The sequence below is a fragment of the Orycteropus afer genome, unplaced genomic scaffold, assembly GCF_000298275.1.
Source record: "Orycteropus afer afer isolate SDZICR_OR568_19922 unplaced genomic scaffold, OryAfe1.0 scaffold00083, whole genome shotgun sequence".
In the NCBI taxonomy this organism is placed as follows: Eukaryota; Metazoa; Chordata; class Mammalia; order Tubulidentata; family Orycteropodidae; genus Orycteropus; species Orycteropus afer.
Window position 1 is genome coordinate 8,198,921 of NW_006921670.1, and position 21,530 is coordinate 8,220,450.

Genomic DNA, 21,530 nt, shown 5'->3' on the forward strand with positions numbered 1-21,530 from the left:
CAACAAACTCCAGCTTTTATCCAGGCTTCCCCAGTTTTCCACGGATGTCCCTTCTCTGTTCCAGAGTCCGCTCGAGGAATACTGTCATGTCACCTTCGTCTCCTCAGGTCTGTGACAGTCTCAGACTCCCCTGTTTCTCACGACCCTGACACTTCTGAAGGGTACTGGCCAGGTGTTCTGTAGACGGTCCCTAGACTGGGTTTCTCTGGTATTTTCTCATCCTTAGACTGGGTTTGGGGGACGAAGACCACCGAGGGGAGGTGTCCTTCTCATTGTATCATGTCAGCATGACTTATCACTGGTGACATTAACTCTGCTCACTTGGTGGTGCGTGCCCACAGAAGCCCTGGTGGCACGGTAGTGAAAGCGCTCGGCTGCTAACCAGAAGGTCAGTGGTTCGAACCCACCAGGTGCTTTGCGGGGGAAAGATGAGGTGTCTGCTTCCATAAAGATACAGCCTTAAAAACCATGTGGCAGTTCTATTCTGTCCTCTAGGGTCACGATGAGTCAGAATCAACTCAAGGCAACGGGTTGGGCTTTGGCTTTGGTTGCGTTGCCAGTTTTCTCTGCTCAACAGTTACTGTTTTTCCTTTTCCATCCTCTCATCCTGGGAAGCCATCACTAAATCCAGCTCACAAGCAAGGGGAGGGGAGTGAAAACTTCACATCTTAAACAGGGCGTATCTATATACTGCTGTGCTGTCGCTGTTGGATACCACAAGTCCCTTCTGATCCAGAGCGACCCCAAGTGACACAGAACTGCCCCCTGGGGTTTTCGTGGCGGCAATCTTTACAGGAGATTGCCTGGTCCTGCTCCTGCAGACCCACTGGGTGGGTTCAAACTACCAACCTTTTAGCTAGCAGCCAGGTACTTAACTAGTGCACCACCAGGGCTCCTGTCGATACACTACAAGAGTGATAAATCCAGCCCTCTCTAGACACCACGTGTACAATGACCCCACCCTCTCTAGACACCACGTGTACAGTGACCCCACCCTCTGTAGACACCACGTGTACGGTGACCCCACCCTCTGCAGACACCATGTGTACGATGGCCCCAGCCCCATGTGGACACTATGTGTACGAGGGCCCCAGCCCCAGCCCACTTCCATGGCTACTTATCCAATCATGTGTTTACTGGGACAACTCACACATATGTGCTTTATTCTTTGGATTTATAATCCAACACTATCATTTGTTGGTCAACTGGCTGTAGCTCAGTCACTGGGAGCTCTTTCAGGCTGCTGCCAGAGGCCTTCTGACATTTTCGCGCACGTTTTTTGTTTTGTTTTTTAAGCACTTATCTACTTATTGGCCCTACAAGATGCTTCCAGTTCATCTTTCGTTTTCCCTGTCCCAACTCTAACCCACGGCCATCAAGTTGATTCCGACTCACAGCGCCCCTAGAGGACAGAATAGAACTGCCCCAGAGGGTTTCCAAGGCCGTTAATCATTACAGAAGCAGACTGGCTCAACTTTCTCCCTCGGAGCATCTGGTGGGTTTGAACCGCCAATGTTTTGGTTAGCAGCTGAGTGCTTTACCCACTGTACCAGCAGAACTGGTATATATATGTATATATACTAAAATAAACAAAGATCCACACTAACATCTCTGAATCTAATCCACGGTGTTCCGATCTCCCGTCCTTCTTTTAGCCCATCATTCTGTCCCTAACACTTCTCAGCTGCCGATCGCAGGCATCCTGCATCTAGTTCCACATTAAACCCCATCTATATACCATCTATATAGTAACGAATCACAAGAGGATATACACTATCAGCTACTTTGAAAAAGTCTCAAACACACTATTATTTCCTATCAACTCCTGTAGGAAGTGGGGATGCCCACGCCCCCACAGTGCTGCTGGCAGGACTACCTGTCACCAGGAACGCTCTGCACCTCACCGGGACCTGCAAGTACACACCGTGGTATTATTCACCTCTTCCTCTAGTTACACTTTTGAAGATCTGATGAGCACAGGATAACTGGATCTTCCATCGTGGAAGGCAGGCAGCTAAAACCAGGCAAAACCTGGACTAGGAGCCAGCAGGGCTCTGAAGTCTGTGCTTCTAGATGGGGCCTACCTCCCCTACGGGGCTGTCCGAGGATCAAACACGATCATGTTATGTGGAAAATATGTGACAGCCAGCAGTGAGCTCGTCAAATGTCAGTCACTACCATGGACAGCAAACAAAACTCCTAAGTGCCTCCATGACCACCCACACCACACATGACAGCAGCCCAGACAAGAGGACGACCATGCTGGTGTTCACAAGGCAGACGTCTTTAGGTAGGATGAGAGGCACTGGCTGGTGACATGAAATCCAAAAACGAAGAACTTAAAAGCACGCTTTGGGGTAATTTAATCTGATTTTACTCTTTCATGACACAATTCCTTCTGTTCAGGACACTGACTGGCTGGACTCTCTATACAGGAAGGACACTCTCCATTATGTGGAAGTTCAAACACAGAAATGGAGTTACTGCTCCACGCACTCCGCAGCCTGCCCTGAGCCAAAGGCTGGCACTGAGGGAGGGTGGCGGGTCACTGGGCAGCCCAGGCAGGCCTTCCGGTCATCTCACTGGGTACTCATCTGAAGCAGAGGCACACTTAAACTTGAGAACCACTGAACCAATTCATGGAACTAGGTCTCATTAGTGCAAAATGATAAAGATGAAAAGTCTAGAATTTCTCCTTTACTAAGATTTCACGCGGGATCTGATTGGTGTGAGGCTGGTTGCTCGCTGGGAATAAATCAGCAAAACTGAAATACTTGGGGGTTGAGCCCTGGGTGGCGCGAACGGCTAATGCACTTGGCTGCTAACCAAAAGGCTGGCGGTTCAAGTCTTCCCAGAGGCTTCCCACGGGCCTGGCGCCCTCCTGAAAAGTCAGTCACGGAGAACCCCACAGAGCACAGCTCTACTCTCACACACACGGGGTCGCCGGCAGTCCAAGCCAACCGCTCCTCAGAAAGGAGGTTTCGACAGACTCTAGTCTCCTCTGGTAACCGAAAGGTTGGTGGCTCGAACCCCCCAGCAGCTCCGTGATCTACTCCCACATAGATTACAGCTGAGAAAACCCTGCGGGGCAGTTCTACTCTGTCACAAGGGGTCACTATGAGTTAGATCAGCTTATGGCGCCAGGGACCGTGTATGTTGTGTTCAACATTTCATGTCCAGCTTTTACACGATGCTTAAATGAGTATTTTTCTAATGAGTCCCATCTTATCTTTCATTTTCTGCTCCTTTCTGATAACTATTTCTGGGGTAGGTTATGATGCTAATGATAACATGTATGTGTAAATTATAATAGCAAAAAATAAAAATCAAGGTTTAGCAATTTATACACGTTTATCTTGAAAATGGTTTAAAGCACAGCCAAGCAGCAGTTCAGCAAACAGAACCCACTCCCCAGGGGGCTGGGGGGAGGCTGGGCAGCCACCGGACAGCAGGGGCTCCAGGCAGGGCAGCACACTGCTTACAGGGCTAGACGAGAAATGTTTTAGGCTCTGCAAGTTCTACACTCTGGTGCAGCTACCTAACTCTGCTAATGGAATGCAAAAGCAGCTACGACCATATGCAAATAAATGAGTGTGGCTGTGTTCTAATAAAACTTTATTTACAAAAACAGGCGGCAGGCTGAATTTGGAGCTACGTTAACGCTCACCTCAGGCAGGCCTCTCTCACGGAGCCCACAACCACAGCTTGCCCATGCCTGATCTAGTGATCTGAGGAAAACCCAAGGGAGATGACAGGGGGTTGGCACTGCTGCTATCAGACCGTGACGACAAAGATGACAATATTAATAGTGAGGCTCACTCTGTGCTGGAGACTCTCGGGGCACCGACAGTTAGTGTACTTGTCTGCTAACCCAAGGGCTGGCCACTCGAGTCCACCCCAAGGTACGTCGGAACAAGGGCCTGGCAATCTACCTCCAAAGGACCCCAGCCATCGGAAACCCTACGGGGCGCAGCTTTACTCTGACACACAGGGAGTGCCAGGGGTCGGAGCTGACTCGACGGCAACAAACAGGTAGCCATGCTGGACACGAAGCACCTTCCGCTGAATTCACTCCTTTCCCTCTCTCAGCAGCCTTGATGCATGGTCTACGTGTCCCGCTATCGGGGCCACTGAGATTCCAGCCTGTCTGCATTCAGCATCAGTGCCACAGCTGTCGACTGAACAGTGGCTGACTGCTATTAACAACTTTAGATGGGCACGTGGCTTCCAGATAAAGACTATGCTTCCCAGAGTCCCTCAGCTGCTAGGGCTAGACATGCAACTGAAAGGACTGAGCAGCAGTGATGTGTGTTATCACTAGACCTTTTCCACAAAAGGATGGGCCTTGCTTCCCTGAATTCCTGTCTCTTCCCATTGGCTGGGAGAGGCCCTGAACTGGAGCAGCCACTCTGGAGGCTGATGGAAGCTGAGTGGAGAACAGCAAAACCCCTCCGCCAGCCCTGGCCAGCCCACCTCCAAACCTTTGACCAGAAAGGCATTCCCACCTTGCTCAGGTGGCTTTACTCAGGGGTCGTTTGTTACAGCAGCTTTACCCTCATGATACACTTTACACATACACCCTCTGTCAGCATCAGAGTGAGAACTGTAGAATCATGTGAGTGTAACACGTACCTCAGGAGGAACATGTGAGGCAAAAAAATCTTCCTCTTTTGGTGGAGGGGACAAGGACGGAACCACACAGCTATCAAGCCACAGCTAGAACACAAACATGAACAATGCTTAGCGTGTCATCCAGGGACAAGGGCTTTCCTTCATACTCTTCATACCCGTCCTAGAGACCTGTTTGCTGAGGACTGGCATTTCCCATTATTGCAGGAACAGTATCAGGAGGGACCAGTCCCTGGAAAAGGGCATCATGCGTGGTAACAGACGGTCGGTGAGAAAGAGGAAGGTCCTCCACAAGACGGACTGACAGTGGCCACACAATGGGCACGAACACAGCAACGAACGTCAGGCGGGCCCAGGAGCGGGCAGCGTTCCGTTCTGTTGTACACGGGGTTGTACGAGTCAGAGCCGACTCGATGGCACCGAACACCACCACCAGGCCTGGAGGGGCCTCTGAGCATGCTTGGAAACGTATCCACCTGGTCACCTGGACCTCCCAGCCTTGAGGAAGTCTCAAGTACCTCAGATCCCAAAGCATTTCTGAGAAGGAAGACCAAGGGCTTCCCATCTAAGTGCAGGTTCTAAAGCAGAATGCTGGGGACAAAAACCACTCTGTCCACTGAAACACACATGCTGTCTGAATGCGACTGTCTGGCGCGCCTGGGACTCACATCGGTGCCGTGCTTCCGAGTGGCTTGGGAGGCGAGAGATTTGATTTTCTCACGATAGAGCTGGGCAGCGCGGCTGTTGTACTTGGCGTTGGTGTCGGTGGTGGTACACCCATGCTGGTGGAAGAAGGAGGACTGCAGAAGAAAAGGAGGCTGGTTGCAGAAACAGCACATTCAGTGCAGTACGGGGACAGACTGTACTTCATACGTACAAGGGATGTTTTTAAATACTGGTGAAAAACCAAATAATTTCACCACCATGGAAAGCAATGAAAGAACTTTTTCCTCACCAAAAGGGACTTCTCTTCGCAGATGTGATAATGTTTTGGATATGAGACATGCATTATAAAATGAAACAACTGGTCCTTTCTCTCTCCACAAGGATCTCTGGTGGGACTGTGGTTAAAGCACTCAGCTGCTAACCAAAAGGTTGGTGGTTCGAATCCACCACCTGCTCTGTGGGAGAAAGATGAGGCAATCTGCATCCATAAAGATTTACAGAAACTCTGTGGGGCAGTTCTACTGTGTGCTATGGGGTCACTGTGTGTCGGGATGGACTCGGTGGCAGTGGGTTTTTGGTTTTTATCCACCTCATCACTCTGAAAGTTACCGTGGGAGAAGCTTTCCACTGGGACTGCTGGAATCCATGCGGAATGCACCTCAATGTGGAGCCAGGAAGTCAGAGGTTCTGACACAGTTAGGAGCGCCCCACATTCCTGGCTCTTCAACAGAGGCCACAACCTCGGTCAGACGCGGAGGAAGTGTTTTAAACACTGGGAAGAAAGTGGGTTCACGCACCTCATCAGGATCCAGGCACAGACACGACTTTTGGGATTCACAACTTAATTAAAGCAGCCTGGGCTCAGTCCTCAGCCCAGCTCTTTGTGACCCCATCTCGTTAAACCCTCACTGCAGTGCCCGCTGTCACGGGTCCTCTCTCCACTCTCCAGGCGGACACCCTGAAGCACAGGGAAGCCCTACGAGTTGTCTAAGGTCACAGAGCCTGTGAAGGGCAGGCTGGGACTCCAGCATGAGCAGCGGCTCCCAGCCTGCCCCCATCACTCCCCGTGGGAGCTGACGGCCACGGCGCTGACCCTGGCTGTCTGTGCCTCCACCTCGCTGGCCCTCTGGAGCTGGGTGGGGGTGCTGTGCACCCCTGGGAGGGCTCAGCTATACGGATACAGGAGTCAGACCCACGGCAGTGCACTGAGGAGTAAGTCTGTGAACATCATGATAAGGGGTAAGGGTTTGTAATGAGATGCTTGAAACAGTTAAGGTGTGTGTAATAGCAATGAAAATTGTATCTTGTAAGGCAAAAACAATCTTAGATATTACAATGGTTTGTGGCCCTTGAAAGCTCATGCTTATCCCACAAAACCTTATTCCTTAGTATTGGGCCTCTCTTGACAGGGAGGAATTTCATTCAATTTCAATTTAAAACAATTTACTTAGTTAATTTCAAGTTAAATCATATGCCATTCCTGGGAAGGAAGGTTGGCTGATCTACTTCCATAGTGATTCTGCCTTGGAAACCCAAGGAGGGGTTGCTATGAGTCACGTCCGACTCCACGGCACATAACAACAACAACAGCTTAGGGGCAATAATGAAAAAAGGTTGCGAAACAGTGATCTAAGGGACTATGAATATGAATATATTGTCTAAACAGTGTGAGAGAATCAAATGTATATAACCTATAAATGAAGTTTAAAATGTTTCAAGATTCTTAATTAGGTTTGTAAGTGGGGCTAAGAGAATCTGGTTTTTTAAAATTATAAACTGACCAAACATTTAAAAACTTAATTTTAACACAGAAATGACTAGGTTTATAAACTAATCTATAAGATTTATAAAATGTATTTGAAGATTTAAAGAAAAGGTTTTTATTTTTTTTTAATTTGCAGATTTAATCAATTAAATATGAATCCAGTAAAGATTTAATCAATAAGTATTGATTCCCTTCTAAGCACACACTTTATCCTCTGGTACTAAAAAAGGCCATTTGTTGAAAAGAAGCTCCTGGTCCCTCTGGGTCACTACGACCTGCTACCTCCAAAGCTCTTGTCACCACCTAGTCTTGCCTCGTTGCTTCGTTACCTCCTGACAGTCTCTGCCCGGAGGAGGGGCTCTTGTGTGGCACTGTGTCCCCAGCACCTAGCCCAGAGCTCCGTGTTTACTGGGTGTTGAGAAAACAGCGGAATAAACAAGCCCAGAGCCCCCCACTCTTAGCCTCCGTTGCAGTCTCACATCACTGGGCGGCCCACACCCACTCTGTAAAGATTCTCGGGCCACAAGGTACTTGCATTTAGAAAACCAAACTCTCACCTAGAAATGGCACCCCTCTTTACTGGTGTAACAGGTTTTTTATACACAAGAAGGGAAATGACGAGTCCGCAACGAACTTACTGCGTTAGCGTTCCCTCCAACTTGCATGCATCGCAACTGAAACCAAGACCAGTTTGAATCCAACTCCGTTGACCTATGGAAAGAATATTCGGAAATATTAATCCTTTCTCCCCAGAATCAAACCATGGAACTTCTGAGAACAGCATTGCCTTGGTCTCCAGGCCTTAGACAATTCTAAGTTTGTATTGACAAGACACATACTTCCAGAATGCTATGACTCCAGAGGGGATGACAGCTGGTGGCTCTCCCTCTTCCTCAAGGGCCTCATCTCCTCCATGCATGACCACAGGCAGGCCATGCCAGACCAGGCCATGCTGGGCCAGGCCACACCATACTAGGATAGCCAGCCCAGGCTATACCAGGCCGGACCACACCAGACAGGTCATGCCAGACCAGGCCAGGCCAGGCCACATCACACCAGGCCACACCAGGCCTATTGGGCCAGGACAGGCCATACCAGAGAGGCCACGCCAGGCCAGACCGTACCAGATGGGCCACACCAGGCCAGACCACAACAGACGGACCCCACCAGGCCAGGCCAGCAGCACTTCTGCTGCCCTAATTCCAGGCAGCTGTCTCTTCTAGGGCATGGGGACGTGATCCACTGGGTAGGGATGCTGGAATAACCGCTTGCCCTTTGCCTCATTCTTGGTGGATTATGTGAAATTTGGTGCAGGCCTCAACTCAAGAAAGATGTGCTATTTGGATTTTTCGAGTCAGCTATATGAATTTAGGAGCTCTGGTGGTGCAGTGCCTAAGGCATTTGACTGTTAACCAGCAGCCTGACAGTTCAAACCCACCAGCCACTCCTCGGAAGGAAGACTGGATGATCTACCTCCATAGTGATACCACCTCGGATCCCCAAGGAGGGGTCACTATGAGTTGGATCCGACTTGACGAGAGTGAGTTTTTATTTGGTTTGGTTGGTGATATAGTGCCTAAGGCATTTAACTGCTAACCAGAAGGCTGGCGGTTCAAACCCACCAGCTATTCCTCAGAAGGAAGGTTGGGCAATCTACTTCCATAGTGATACCTTCTCAGAAACCCAAGGAGGGGTCACTACGAGTCAGATCTGACTCGACAGCATTGGGTTGTCTTTTTTTTTTTTTTTTTGGTATCTGCTGAATTTAGAGACCATCTAAAGATTAGATCTGACACACTGAACACCAGTGACCAAAAACCAGAGGAACTGTGGCATGACACCAAGAACATCATCCATGAAGAAAGCAAAAGGTCATTAAAAACAGAAGAAAGGAAGAAAAGACCAAAATGGATGTCAGGAGAGACTCTGAAACTTGCCCTTGGAGAGTAGCTAAAGAGGATGGAAGAATAGACAGGATAAAAGAGCTGAAGAGAAGATTTCAGAGAGCAGTGGGAGAAGACAATTATTACAATGAAATGTGCAAAGACCTGGAGTAAGAGAGCCAGAAGGGAAACGCATGCTTGGCGTTTGTCAAGCTGAAAGAACTAAAGAAAAACTTCAAGCCTTGAGTTGCAATACTGAGAGATTCTAGGGGCAAAATATTAAACGGTGCAGGAAACAACAAAAGAAGATGGAAGGAATACACAGAGTCACTGCACCAAAAAGAATTGGTCGATGTTCATTCATTTCAGGAGGTGACATATGATCAACAACCAATGACAGTGAAGGAAGAAGTCAAGGCTGCACTGAAGGAATTGGCAAAGAGCAAGGCTCCAGGAATTGACAGAATGCCCACTGAGATGTTTCAACAAACAGATGCCCCGCTGGAAGCACTCACTTGTCCATGCCAAGAAATCTGGAAGACAGCTACCTGGCCAACTGACTGGAAGAGAGCCATATTTGTATCTGGTTCCAGGTTCCCTGCAGATAACAAAATCCACAGATGCTTCCCAAGAAGGTGATCCCACAGAATGTGGAAATCATCAAATAATATCAATATCACATGCAAGTAAAATCTTGCTAAAGAGAAGGTGGGGACCAGGTTTGCTGGTCCAATAGAGCCTGGTGAAACCACTGAGACTATGGCCCCTAGCTGCCCTTCAGGTCTGGAATTGAACCCACACCTGTTGTTTCCAGCCAAACAAAGTACAGGCAAGTGAGTTAAACATTTACCTCAAGTAGACACACACCCTGGAGAGAACAATCATGGGAGAAGGAAGGGCTGCTTATGCACAGGGAGACAGCTCAGGGCGCAGAAGAGTATGGAGGGATGGACACTGGGAAGAGGTAACTATGGGGAGGAAGTGGGAGGGGAGCTGTTGTATTGTAAATTTTGGTCAATGACATGAGACAAAGTATATGTGAACTGCTGTATGAAAAGTGAATTTACTCTGTAAATCTTTACCCAAATCAAAATAAAATTAAAAAAAAAAAAATCTTGCTAAAGAGAATTCAAAAATGGGTGCAGCAGTATATTGACAGAGAACTTCCAAAAATGCAAGCTGGATTCAGAAGAGGACGTGGAATGAGGGATATCATTGCTGATGTCAGGTGGATCTTGGCTCAAGGCAAAGAATACCAGAAAGATGTTCACTTATGTTTTATTGACTCTGCAAAAGCATTAGATTGTGTGGATCATAACAAATTATGGATAACACTGAAAAGAATGGTAATTCCAGAACACTTAATTGCACTCATGAGGAACCTGTACATAGACTAGGAGGCTGTCATTTGAACAGAACAAGGAGATACTGCCTGGTCTAAAATCAGGAAGGTAGTGTGTCAGGGTTGCATGCTTTCACCATACTCATTCAATCTGTGTGCTGAGCAAATAATCCGAAAAGCTGGACTATATGAAGAAGAATGTGGCATCAGATTTGGAAGAAGACCCATTAATAACTTGCAGTACGCAGATGACAAAACTCTGCTTGCTGAAAGTGAGGATGACTTTAAGTACTTACTGATGAAGACTGAAGAATACAGTCTGCAGTAAGGATTACATCTCAACATAAAGAAAATGAAAATCCTCACAACTGGACCAATAAGCAGCGTCACGATAAATGGAGAAAAGACTGAAGTTCTTAAAGATTTCATATTACTTGCTTCCACAATCAACACCAATGGAAGCAGCAGTCAAGACATCAGACAACGTATTGCACTGGGCAAATCTGCAAAAGACCTCCTTAAAGTGCTGAAGAGCAAAGATGTCTCCTTGAGAACTAAGATGTGACTTATTCAAGCCATGGTATTTTCAATTGCCTCATATGCATGTGAGAGCTTGATAATGAATAAGGAAGACTGAAGAAGACTTGATGCTTTTGAGTTGTGGTGTTGGTGAAGAAAACTAAAAATACCATGGACTGCCAGAAGAATGAACAAATCTGTCCTGGAAGAAGTGCAGCCAGAATGCTCCTTGGAAGTGAGAATGGCTAGACTTCGTCTAACTTACTCTCGTCATGGTGTCAGAAGGGACCATTCTCTGAAGAAGGGTACAATGCTTGGCAAAGCAGAGGGTCAACAAAAAAGGGGAGGGCCCTCAATGAGATGGATTGACACGGTGGCTGCCACAAGGGGCTCAGGTGTGGCAAGGATGGTGAGGCTGGCACGGGACCAGGCAGGGTTTCGTTCTGTTGTACGCAAGGTCGCTATGAGTTGGAGGTGACTCGACGGCACCTAACAACAACAGCAACATCTGCTTGTCCAGTTTAACTCCTAACAGGAGCCTGGCAGATGCTCGTACTCTTAGCAACAGGTATACGGACCTATCCCAACAACACCATCACAAACCCACTGCCATCAAGTTGATTCCAGCTCAACAGCAGCCCTGGAGGACAGAGCAGAACTGTCCTATAGGGTTTCCAAGGCTGTCAACCTTGATGGAAGCCGACTGTCTCATTCTCCTCCTGCACGGTGGCTGGTGTGTTCAAACTGGTGACTTCTGGTTAGCAGCCAAATGTTTTAACCTCTGCATCACCAGAGCTGCTCATCACCAACAGGGAGGGGAGAAACTCAGGACTGTCACTGCAGGGGGCTCCTCCCCCCACGGCACCTTCTGCCCCACTGATCTAAGAGCCAATCAGGGCAAGGCAGAGGTGCAAACTGCAGAGTCCACCAATAAAAACTCACCAAGGGATCACTGACTGGAGACCCGCCAGGGCAACAGGGTTACAAGTCTGCGCACTGAATCCGTAAACAAAAGGCAAGGCTAGCCTGTTACCAACAACGTGTCCCACACTAAGGTGAGGGGATGCAAACGTTTTAGAATGGGGTCTACAGACTATCTACCAAATGGGCAAAGGAGAAAGACAGGAAAAGAGACGTCGGATCCACCACGACGCACTTGATGCTGCCCATCCACTTAGACTGCTGACTGCCGGCATCGGTTCACCTTTGAAGGGCCCAGGAGCTACTGGGAAGCCACCAGCTACCTTGAAATTAATGCCATCATCTCTCAGGATCCAAAGGGGATTGGTTCCAGGACCCCTGCAGATAACAAAATCCACAGATGCTCAAGTCCCTTCCATAAAATGGCCCAGTGTTTGGATATTGCACACACACACACACACACACACCATGTACATTCACTCACCTTAGATGACATAGTGCCTGAGGCACTTGCCTGCTAACAGAAGGCTGGCGGTTCAAACCCACCAGCCACTCCTCGGAAGGAAAGTTGGGTAATCCTACTTCTGTAGTGCTACCACCTCGGAAACCCAAGGAGGGGTCGCTATGAGTCAGGGCCGACTCGATGGCACATAACAACAACAACAGATGCCCTACAATAACTCATATAATGTAAACACCACGTGAATAGCTCTTCCCACCCCCTCTTAGCCTTTGAGGGGCTGCTCTGCCCACTTAACTGCTTCTCCCCCATGTTCCATCCGCAGTTGTTTGGATCTGTGGGCACAGAACCTGTGGACATGGAGAGCGAATGTCGTAACACCAACAGAGAATGGAAAGTGCATTCACAGTGATGTATAAACAGGAAAGATGAAATCACACTTCAAAAGAACAGGTTTCCTAAAGACAGAAAAACACAGAGCCTCCTTTAGAACTTAGAGTTTCTGATTACTGAGCAAAATGATTAAACTACCCTTCCTTTAGCAAACATGCAATTCTTCAGAAATCCTTTCTCTGGAAGACCCTGCCCAGGCACCACTTTTCATGAGTGTCTCAGTTCTCTGGTGCCGCTACACCAGACACACCACCTGTGGATGGCTTAACAAACAGGGGTTTACTCTCCAATGGTTTAAGAGACTAGAAGTCCGAGTTCAAAGGGCCAGCTCCAGGGGTTGGGTGAAGGCCCCTCAGTCGTGGATTTCATTCAGCTCTGCTCCCTGTTCCAGGCCCACTAAGAGCTGGAGGCATTTTCTGACTCACACAGCTGCTGGCTGCTGAGACTGACAAACCCAAGATCAACAGGTAAAATGGCACAGTCCCAAGACTAGCAGACAACACAGCAGGCCACTGGTTCAAGTCCAGGAACAATCTGAGATCAGCAGGCAACAAGGCAGGCCACCGAGTTGAAGACTTGGCCAAATGCAGGATCCGGATGTGCCCAAAGCTCAAGGCCTTCCTCAAAGCCTCTCCTTACACACTGGAGGGAGACCACAGCTGAAGGCAGCTACTCAGCTGCTCACTGCAGAGTCCACCATGGAGGTCATTACCAGCCTCGTCATGGGGAATAACTACATCCAGGTGCCCAGCCACTCAAAACCATGGCCTGGCCAGTTGACACACAGCCTTAACTGCCACATCCAGGTTGAGTGACATGTCCCCCCACTTCCTCTGGGACAGTGGGGTAACAGCAGTCTAGAGACAGCCTTGAGAGAGTACAAATCTCAACTCTGCCACTCAATTGCTGTGCGACCTTGGAAAAGTTACTTACCCTCTCTGAGCCTTACTTGCTTCATCTGTAAAGTAGGGATGATTATAGTTTTCCCTTTTTTGCTTTTGAAGAAATTGAAAAACAAAAAATCTAGGCTCTGAAAGCACTTGGAAGAGTGCCTGGCTCATAATAAGCTACAGTACTCATCATCACTACCATCACCATGGCAACACTGTCAACTGTGCTGCACCTCTCTGCATCCTCCACTAAGAGTTAAGGTCAGAGGGTAAGGGGTGTTGTCTGTTCTTTTCCAGTGCCTAGCCCAGGGCCTGGCACTAAACAGGTACTCAGATATGGGCTGAACCCAAGTACATCCCAGAACTGAGGCCCAAAGTATTCAAACTTGCTCATCTTCCTTAAAGGAGTGCTGGCTCAGTGGTTAAGTGTTTGGCTGCTAACCAGAAAAGGCCAGTGGTTCGAACCCACTTGTCATGGCTCCCCATGAGAAAGATGGGGCAGTCTGCTTCCGTACAGATGTATAGTCTTGGAGGACCTGAGGGCGGTCCTCTTCTGTCCTATTGGGTCACTATGAGTCATATTTACCTCTAGGACAATTGTTTTTTTAATCTGCCTTACAACATTTGGTCCTAAACTCTCTTTTAAAAAAATAAAGCCAAACATTTCTCACTGTGTATTTTTTACAAGTGAAGGTAAAACTAAAAACGAACTGCTTTTGAGCTGGGCTAACAGGAACCCTCTCCATCATAACTCTGGAATTTCCAAACGAATGCTTTGATGACATGCCCTTGGCAGACTGGCTCTCAGACACTGGTCCGCCTAAGGAAGGGACCTGACTCACTCCCTCCTAGGAGCAATGATGATTCGCCTTGGCTCACTCCCAGTCTGCTTCACACACTGTCCACCTTTCCCCCAGAAGGAGACGTGGGTCCCCGGGGGAGTCCATCTCCTTTTTGTGCATGTACAATCCTGCCCCGACCCCACCCCAACAGAGGGAATCAATGATGGGGCCCATTCACCTCATGAAATACTTAAAGGTGAACTTGAGAAGAAATATAGCCAGAGGAGGAGGACAACCCCAAGAAACCGAAACCACAGGGACTCAGGTGAGGTGTTTCAGGGCCAGGAGGAGGTGGGTAGAGGCCAGCTCCAGGGGACCCTCTGGAGATCAGCTCCCAAAAACACCTACCACTTCCACAGATTCCTAACCTGCCTTCCCCTTTTGGCTTGCCAAAACCATATGTGGTGGTTAAGTTTGTGTGTCAACTTGGCTGGGCCTGGGTGAGTGGCTGGGCAGCTGGAGGTGGTCATTCCCCATGATGAGACTGGCAACTCCATGGTGGGATCTACCACAAGCAGCTGAGTAGCTGCCTTAGGGATGTGGTCTGCTTCCCGTAGATAAGGAGAAGCCTTGGGGATGGTCTCTAGCCTATGACACGCTTGGACCCTGCATGTAGCCGTGTCGTTGTTCAGCAGCCTGCCATGCTCTGCTGACCTTGGGACTTTCAAGAGAGTTGAATTAATGGCCTGCCGTGTGGTTTGGTAACATCGGGACTGTGCCTTTTTACTTGTCAACCTTGGGTTTGTCAGCCTCAGCAGCCAGTAGGTGCCTGAGTGAAGAAAAGCTTCTAGCTCCAGTGGGCCGGGAGCAGGAGGCAGAGCTGGACCCCAAGGTTGAGGGGCTTTCACCCAGCCCCTAGAGCCTGGCACTTTGAACTTGGACTTAAAGCCTCCAAATAATAAGACGAAACTCCTGTTTGTTAAGCAATCCCATTTATGGTATATTCCTGTCAAAATGGCACTAGGTAACCAAAACACCATAGTTAGTATATTTTTCTTTGTACAATTATTGAAATTCTACTTCAAACCAAAACAAAACAAATCTTCTATTTAAATAAGCATAGCATTAAGTGTTTATTCCAGGGGAATAGGACTGCAAGGCTGCATTTGTGTGTGTGTATGTGCACGTGCACGTGTGTGTGAAGGGGAGGTTGGGGGCAGAAGAGAAAAGAGGGGCTCAACGGGGGGACTCTCACTTTTCACACTATATTCTTTGGATTTCTTTTTCCAGTGAGCCAGTGTCTTGGGTTTTTTTTTTCTAATCAATAAAACTGTTTCAAGAGCATTCCGCCTGCCCCCAATAAGAACGCAAAACAAATCAACTATTACTGCACAGTTTTTATCCCTGACTTTCTCTTCGTGGGCTGTATAGTGATGTTTTTTTACTTGTATTGTGGTGAAAACATACACAGCAAGACATTCACCAACATAACAGCGTCCCCATTTCCAGCTCAGGGACATTGACAACATTTTCCATGTTGCACCACCATTGTTGCGATCCTTTTCCAAAGTTATGCAATGATTCTTAATACAGATGTTTTTGAATTATTTAGATGTGCTGTGACTCACACATTTCTATTTATCTGACTTCTAAAAGACCAGTGATGAAGTCTGAAATAGCACCACACACATCTTGAGGCCCAGCCTCAGGGCTCTGGGCTGGTCCTTCCCTCAACTGCGGGACACGTCAGAAAACCACGGAGCTTCCCAAAATGACTTAAAGTGGCAGTGTGCTTCAGTGGTGAGGAAGGGAGGGGACCAGGTTACAATGGGAGAGGCGGGCAGACAGGAAGCAGGAAAGAACACTGGGAAGAGAGAAGTGATGTGTTCCCTGGAGTCCAGTGCTCGTCGGCTCTGACCCGAGTACGTTCCTGTGGATCAACCCTAACAACTGCTCAGGGGCAGAAAAATGCATTAAAAATAAAGTTGCCATGGCAACAAAATCCTTCCCATTTACAAAGGAGACAAGGGCTAGATGGTGCATTAACTATACTCTGAGCCCAGAGTCTGGGGAGAAAAAGGACAGACAGGATGAAAACAAACGGAAAGAGGCTATGCTGGCGGTAAGGACACAAGCCACCTCCCCTTCTCAGCAACTCCGATGGCGTTATGCGACTGGGTGCACCGAGCAGGTCACGCTTTGATGAACTGGTTTCGGGAAAAAGCGTGCATTGCATCAGGGGGTTATTTTTAGTAAGTTCATATGTGAAAAAAGAAAAGTGTGTTGTCGTGGTCACCACAGAGTTTCTGCACCATTGTCCCAAACGACAGCTATGTCGATTGTAACAGGCTGTCCTACAGAAGCAAACCCTCGTGGAGCAGTAAGTTGTAGTGGCACCCCTTACATCACACTTAAAAACTGCCCCCAACCCCACACAGCTCACCTAGCCGGGCCCTTCCCCAGAGAAAGGCAGGGCAGGGACACAGGTGACCTAGCTGGAGGCAGTAGCAGGAACGAGGCCTGAGTCTCGCCCCCAGGAAGCCCTGCTCTGCTTCCAGCCCTGAGCTGGGTTATTTCAATGCCTCTGACGCCACACACAGCCACTGCCCGCCTCCTGCTGGCCTGTGGGGGGGAAGAGGGGTTGCACCCCTTCTCTGATGGGCACAGAGGCGCCGTGTAGGCTACTCTACGAGGTCCGAAGTGGAAGACAGGCTACACTCCAGCAGGAACCCACGGCAGCCCAAGTCTTATGACCAAAAGAGAAGAAAGACCCTCACGTTATAAACATTTGAAACTGCCAACCAAAAGAGAAGAAAGACCCTCACGTTATAAACATTTGAAACTGCCACGCAAGTGCACACAGAAGTCCTCTGTGACATCAGTGCCCCCGGAAGCCATAGATGTAGGACGGAGCTGGACGTGAACACCAGGGTAAGGAGCACTTTCGGCCACATACACAACTCTCCACCTCAATGGGGTGTGGGACAGACCCAAAGCACGTCAGTTCCCTCCCACCCCAAGTGTGTGCCAGCAAGACTCCTCGGTACCTCCACACCGTTAGACAGCACCAAGAGGAAGGGGCCAACTGTCCCACAACTGTCCATTCTGACTTCACAGAAGATGTTCCCATCACCACCTCGGTCTCAGACACTGGTCTCTGCATAACAGCAACTGAACAGAAAACCATTCCTCTTCCCAGCTTACTTAACTATGTGAGGCTTCAGTCTCCGCAACTCGTGATTAACCTGTCACTCTCCTTGATGTAGGAGCTCTGGTAGCATAGTGCCTAAGGCACTTGACTGCTAACCAGAAGGTTGGTGGTTCAAACCCACCAGCCACTCCTCGGAAGGAAGGTTGGGCAATCTACTTCCGTAGTGATACTGCCTCGGAAACCCAAGGAGGGGTCACTATGAGTCGGGGCCGACTCGACGGCAAATAACAACAACTCCTTGATGTTGAAGCAAACATATGGAGAAAAAGGAAGGAGCCCCTGCAACAATGCAATCACCCCGATCCCCGCGACGAGGACAACCACACTTACCGGATAAAACTCAAGTGAACACCCAGCGACCGGTGGGACCCTGAACAGTCGATACAGAGGAACACCCCGTAGGTGACACTCGCCCAGCTGGGGTTTTTGGCACCACAGTCAAAACATATCTGGAAGAAAAACAATCCATCACAGGTTAGAGGTCGTCTGTGACGTGCGACGGGCCCGGTGCCAGGACTGTCGAAAGTCGGCTCTGACATCAGCCGATTACCTCATTTTATCGTTATTAGTGCCTTCTATTATTGCTATCTTCATAAACTCAATCTTTGGGGTTTGGAAACATTACAGATAAACTTACAGATATATTTTAATATGTACATACATAAAAAAATACACAAATTGTGAAAATGGACGGTTGTAAGTGCAGGCTGTCCTAACTCAAGTACATCGTAAGTTGGGAACTGTCCATCATTTACATTAGCCAAATGAATCAACCTGTAGTTACAATACATGACTTAGCCTGAAAGCTTCTTAAACTTTACAATTTAAACTATGATTCTTAGAAAACATCTCACCAAGATTAAGAAAAAAACCCTCAAATTTCAATTTCTCTTTTATAATGCATGAGGAGGGGACCTAGGTTTGTATATCACCCCAAACATTCCTTATCCCTGCAGCATCAGTGGGGATCCCACTAGCCACAGAAATGAACTAGCCAAGGAGGCCCTGCAAGCTCTCAGTGCTTGGAAGACTTAAGGCCTTACCAGGGACCCTGGACGGTGGCTCGAGACCAGATGGTAGGTCCTCGTGCACACATTTCTCTCCCAGCCAGAGGAGGAGAAGGGTGTGGTAGCCAAGATAGCACCCAATGATCTCTGCCTCGTGGCATTCACACCCTTGTGGACCACGTCCTTCATGGTACCAGATGGTCTGTGTGACCAGTCAAATGTGACAGAAGTGCCAGCATGTCACCTCCGCAATGAGGTTATGGAAGATGTCATGGGTTCCTCTCTCGCTCGCTCCCTCTACCCCTTGGCTCACTAGCTCTGGGGCAAGCCAGCTGTCATATCTTGAGGACACTAGGGCAGCCCTTGGGGAAAGCCTCAACTGGCAAGGAACCATGAGCTTCAGTCCAAAAGCCACCAAGGAATCAAGGCCCCTTGACCAGCAGGTAAGTGAGCATGGAAGGGGCTCCTCCAGCTCTCAGGTGACTGTGGCCCTGGCCCCACAGCTTGACCACACCCTCACAAGAGATCCCGAGCCCTGGCATCCCACTAAGTCACTCCAGATTCCTGACCCTCAGAATGTGGGCAAGACAAGAAAGGTGTGTTGTTCTAAGATGCTGTCTTGGAGGGATTTAATATGTAGCAATAGACAACTACCTCAGCAGGGTGGGCCATGGGCTCCTAGAAGAACGGACAAATCTGTCTTGGAGGAAGTACAGTCGAATGCTCCTTAGAGGCGGGGATGGCCAGACCTCGTCTCTCATAGTTCAGTCATGTTATCAGAAGGGACCAGTCCCCGGAGAAGCACATCATGCTTGGTAAAGCAGAGGGTCAGTGAGAAAGGGGAAGACCCCCAACAAAACTCACTGACACAGTGGTGGTGACAACAGGCTCACGCATGCCAACAATTAGGAAGATGGGGTAGGGCCAGGTGGTGTTTCATTCTGCTGTGCACGGCGTCAACCAACAGCACCTGACAATGACAGAATGATGTGCCCGTATGCGAGGCTGTGGCCTGCTCCACTCTGCCCAGCCCCTCTTTCCACACAGCTCCTTACCCAGAATCGCGCTCTCACTGGGGGTACGAGGGGTTCTCAAGGGGCAGCAACACTTCCGGTCGCCCGTCTTCCCTCTCTGCCAGCACCGAGCTGTGCGTGGTCAGTAAATGCTCCGCAAATGTTTACGGAATGGCATGGGTGTTTCTGTATCGCCCACTGAGCCTGCAACGTCAGCCTTACTCATCGCAGACACTCAGCAAATACTGGTTCACCCAAGAACAACTTTCCCAACTTACCACCAGTTCAAAAATTATCACGAGCCCCCTCATCACTGACTGAGGTCAAGCATTCTCCATCTGGTCACAGGAGCTTAAAGCACTTTAAAACATGCAGGGCTTCTCACAGAGATTAGTATTTACAATTAATTATGTTCAGAACAATGGAATAGTAAAATTTCTACTAGTGGGAGAACTTATTTATTTTTTTCTAGACAAAAGAATACTTTACATACACTTTATAGAAGAGCCCCTACATGAAGGATGTCCAAGCTATAACCATCCAGAAAGATCTGGCTTCTAGCCTCTTGTGGGCAACACCAGAGAGAAAACACGGGTGAAATTTCCAAAGCCCCTGACCACGACAGGCTGGGATTAAGCATGCAAGAGTGTGCGTGTGTGCAGGGGGTGACAACTGGCATGAAAGGAGTCAGTCGCTTCACCTTGTGGTCTTTCACATGATTTACTTCTTCTTTGTTATTCTTGTTGAGAATCTGCGCAGCAAACATACGCCAATTCCCCAGTTTCTCCACGGACCACTCAGGGTCACTGACCACGCTGTGTGAGTCAGGCATCCATCCTCCCCTCCCTTTTCTGAGCTGTTCCTCCCCCTGAGCATAAACTCGCTGCTCCCTAAGGTTCCTGTCTCAACTTTGCAGTTGCTATTGTCACTCTGACCCCATAGAGACAGGTCTTAAAGAGCCAGTGCTCCGGGCTGGCCTTCTTCACTGTGAAGCTCAACTGTTGCTGGGCTTTAAGAAGACGTCAGGGATAATTTTGGTTTAAAGACGAAAGATCATCTGAGAGTAACAGGGGAGCTCTGGCGGTATAGTACCTCAGGCATCTGATTGCTAACCAGAAGGCTGTCAGTTCAAACCCATCAGTCACTCCTCTGAAGGAAGACTGGACAATCTGCTTCCATAGTGATACTTCTCTGAAAACCCAAGGAAGGGTCACTATGAGTTGCATGCGACTCAACAGCAGTGAGTTTGGTTTTGGTCTTCAAGGGCAACAGTTTTGGGGGTTCATTCAGCCTCCATGGCTCCAGAAGTCTGACTTCCATGAGAATTTGAAATTCTATTCTGCATTTCCCCCTTTTGGTCAGGATTCTTCTCCAGAATCTTTGATCAAAATGTATAGTAACAGTAGCCAGATACCATCCAGTTCTTCTGGTCTCATGGCAAAGGAGGTGGTTGTCCACGGAGGCAATTAGCTACACATCCATTTCCTCCTCTTATTCCTGACTCTCCTTCTCCCTCTGTTGCTCCAGGTGAATAGAGACCAACTGCTGTGGCCCGGACATCTCATGTTTACTGATTTCTTGCTGTAAGCCAAGCACTGTCACAGGCGCTGCGGTACAAGAAACACTTGAGGTCACTGCATTTCCTCTCCAACTCATCTACTAGTTATTATGCCATCCCATCTACCAAGTAGGAGCTCTGGTGACATAGTGAGTAAGGCATTTGGCTGCTAGCCAGAAGGTCAGTGGCTCAAACCCATCAGCTGCTCCACAGGAGGAAGATGAGGCAATGCACTTCTGTAAAGATTTACAGCGTGGGAAAGCCAATGGGGGTTGCTAAGAGTTGGCATCAACTCAATGGCAGTGGGTTTGGTTTGGGTATTGGTTTACCTGTCAAGCATGGTGCCCAGCACTGTGCCAGGTGCTGGACACACAAGGATGATTCAGAAGGAGTCTGCCCTCATGGAGCCCACACCCTAGCCGGCAAGGCAATTAGTTATAAGATGGAATCATAATGAGCAAACACAGATGCAACGTGTTTTCTGGAATGGG

General features: G+C 48.6%; 1 protein-coding gene across 1 annotated transcript in view; it reads right to left on the reverse strand.

Moving 5' to 3' along the window:
• Positions 1 to 18,657, reverse strand: part of ARFGAP3 (ADP ribosylation factor GTPase activating protein 3) — a 77,096-nt gene extending 58,439 nt beyond the window's left edge. Inside the window, exons 1-5 of the mRNA XM_007941791.1 lie at positions 18,505 to 18,657; positions 17,792 to 17,910; positions 7,699 to 7,771; positions 5,298 to 5,429; positions 4,633 to 4,716 (exon numbers count right to left, since the gene is read on the reverse strand). Of these exons, the coding sequence (XP_007939982.1) occupies positions 4,633 to 4,716; positions 5,298 to 5,429; positions 7,699 to 7,771; positions 17,792 to 17,910; positions 18,505 to 18,657 (561 nt within the window). The remainder of the gene's footprint in view (positions 1 to 4,632; positions 4,717 to 5,297; positions 5,430 to 7,698; positions 7,772 to 17,791; positions 17,911 to 18,504) is intronic.
• Between the last annotated feature and the right edge of the window lie 2,873 nt (positions 18,658 to 21,530).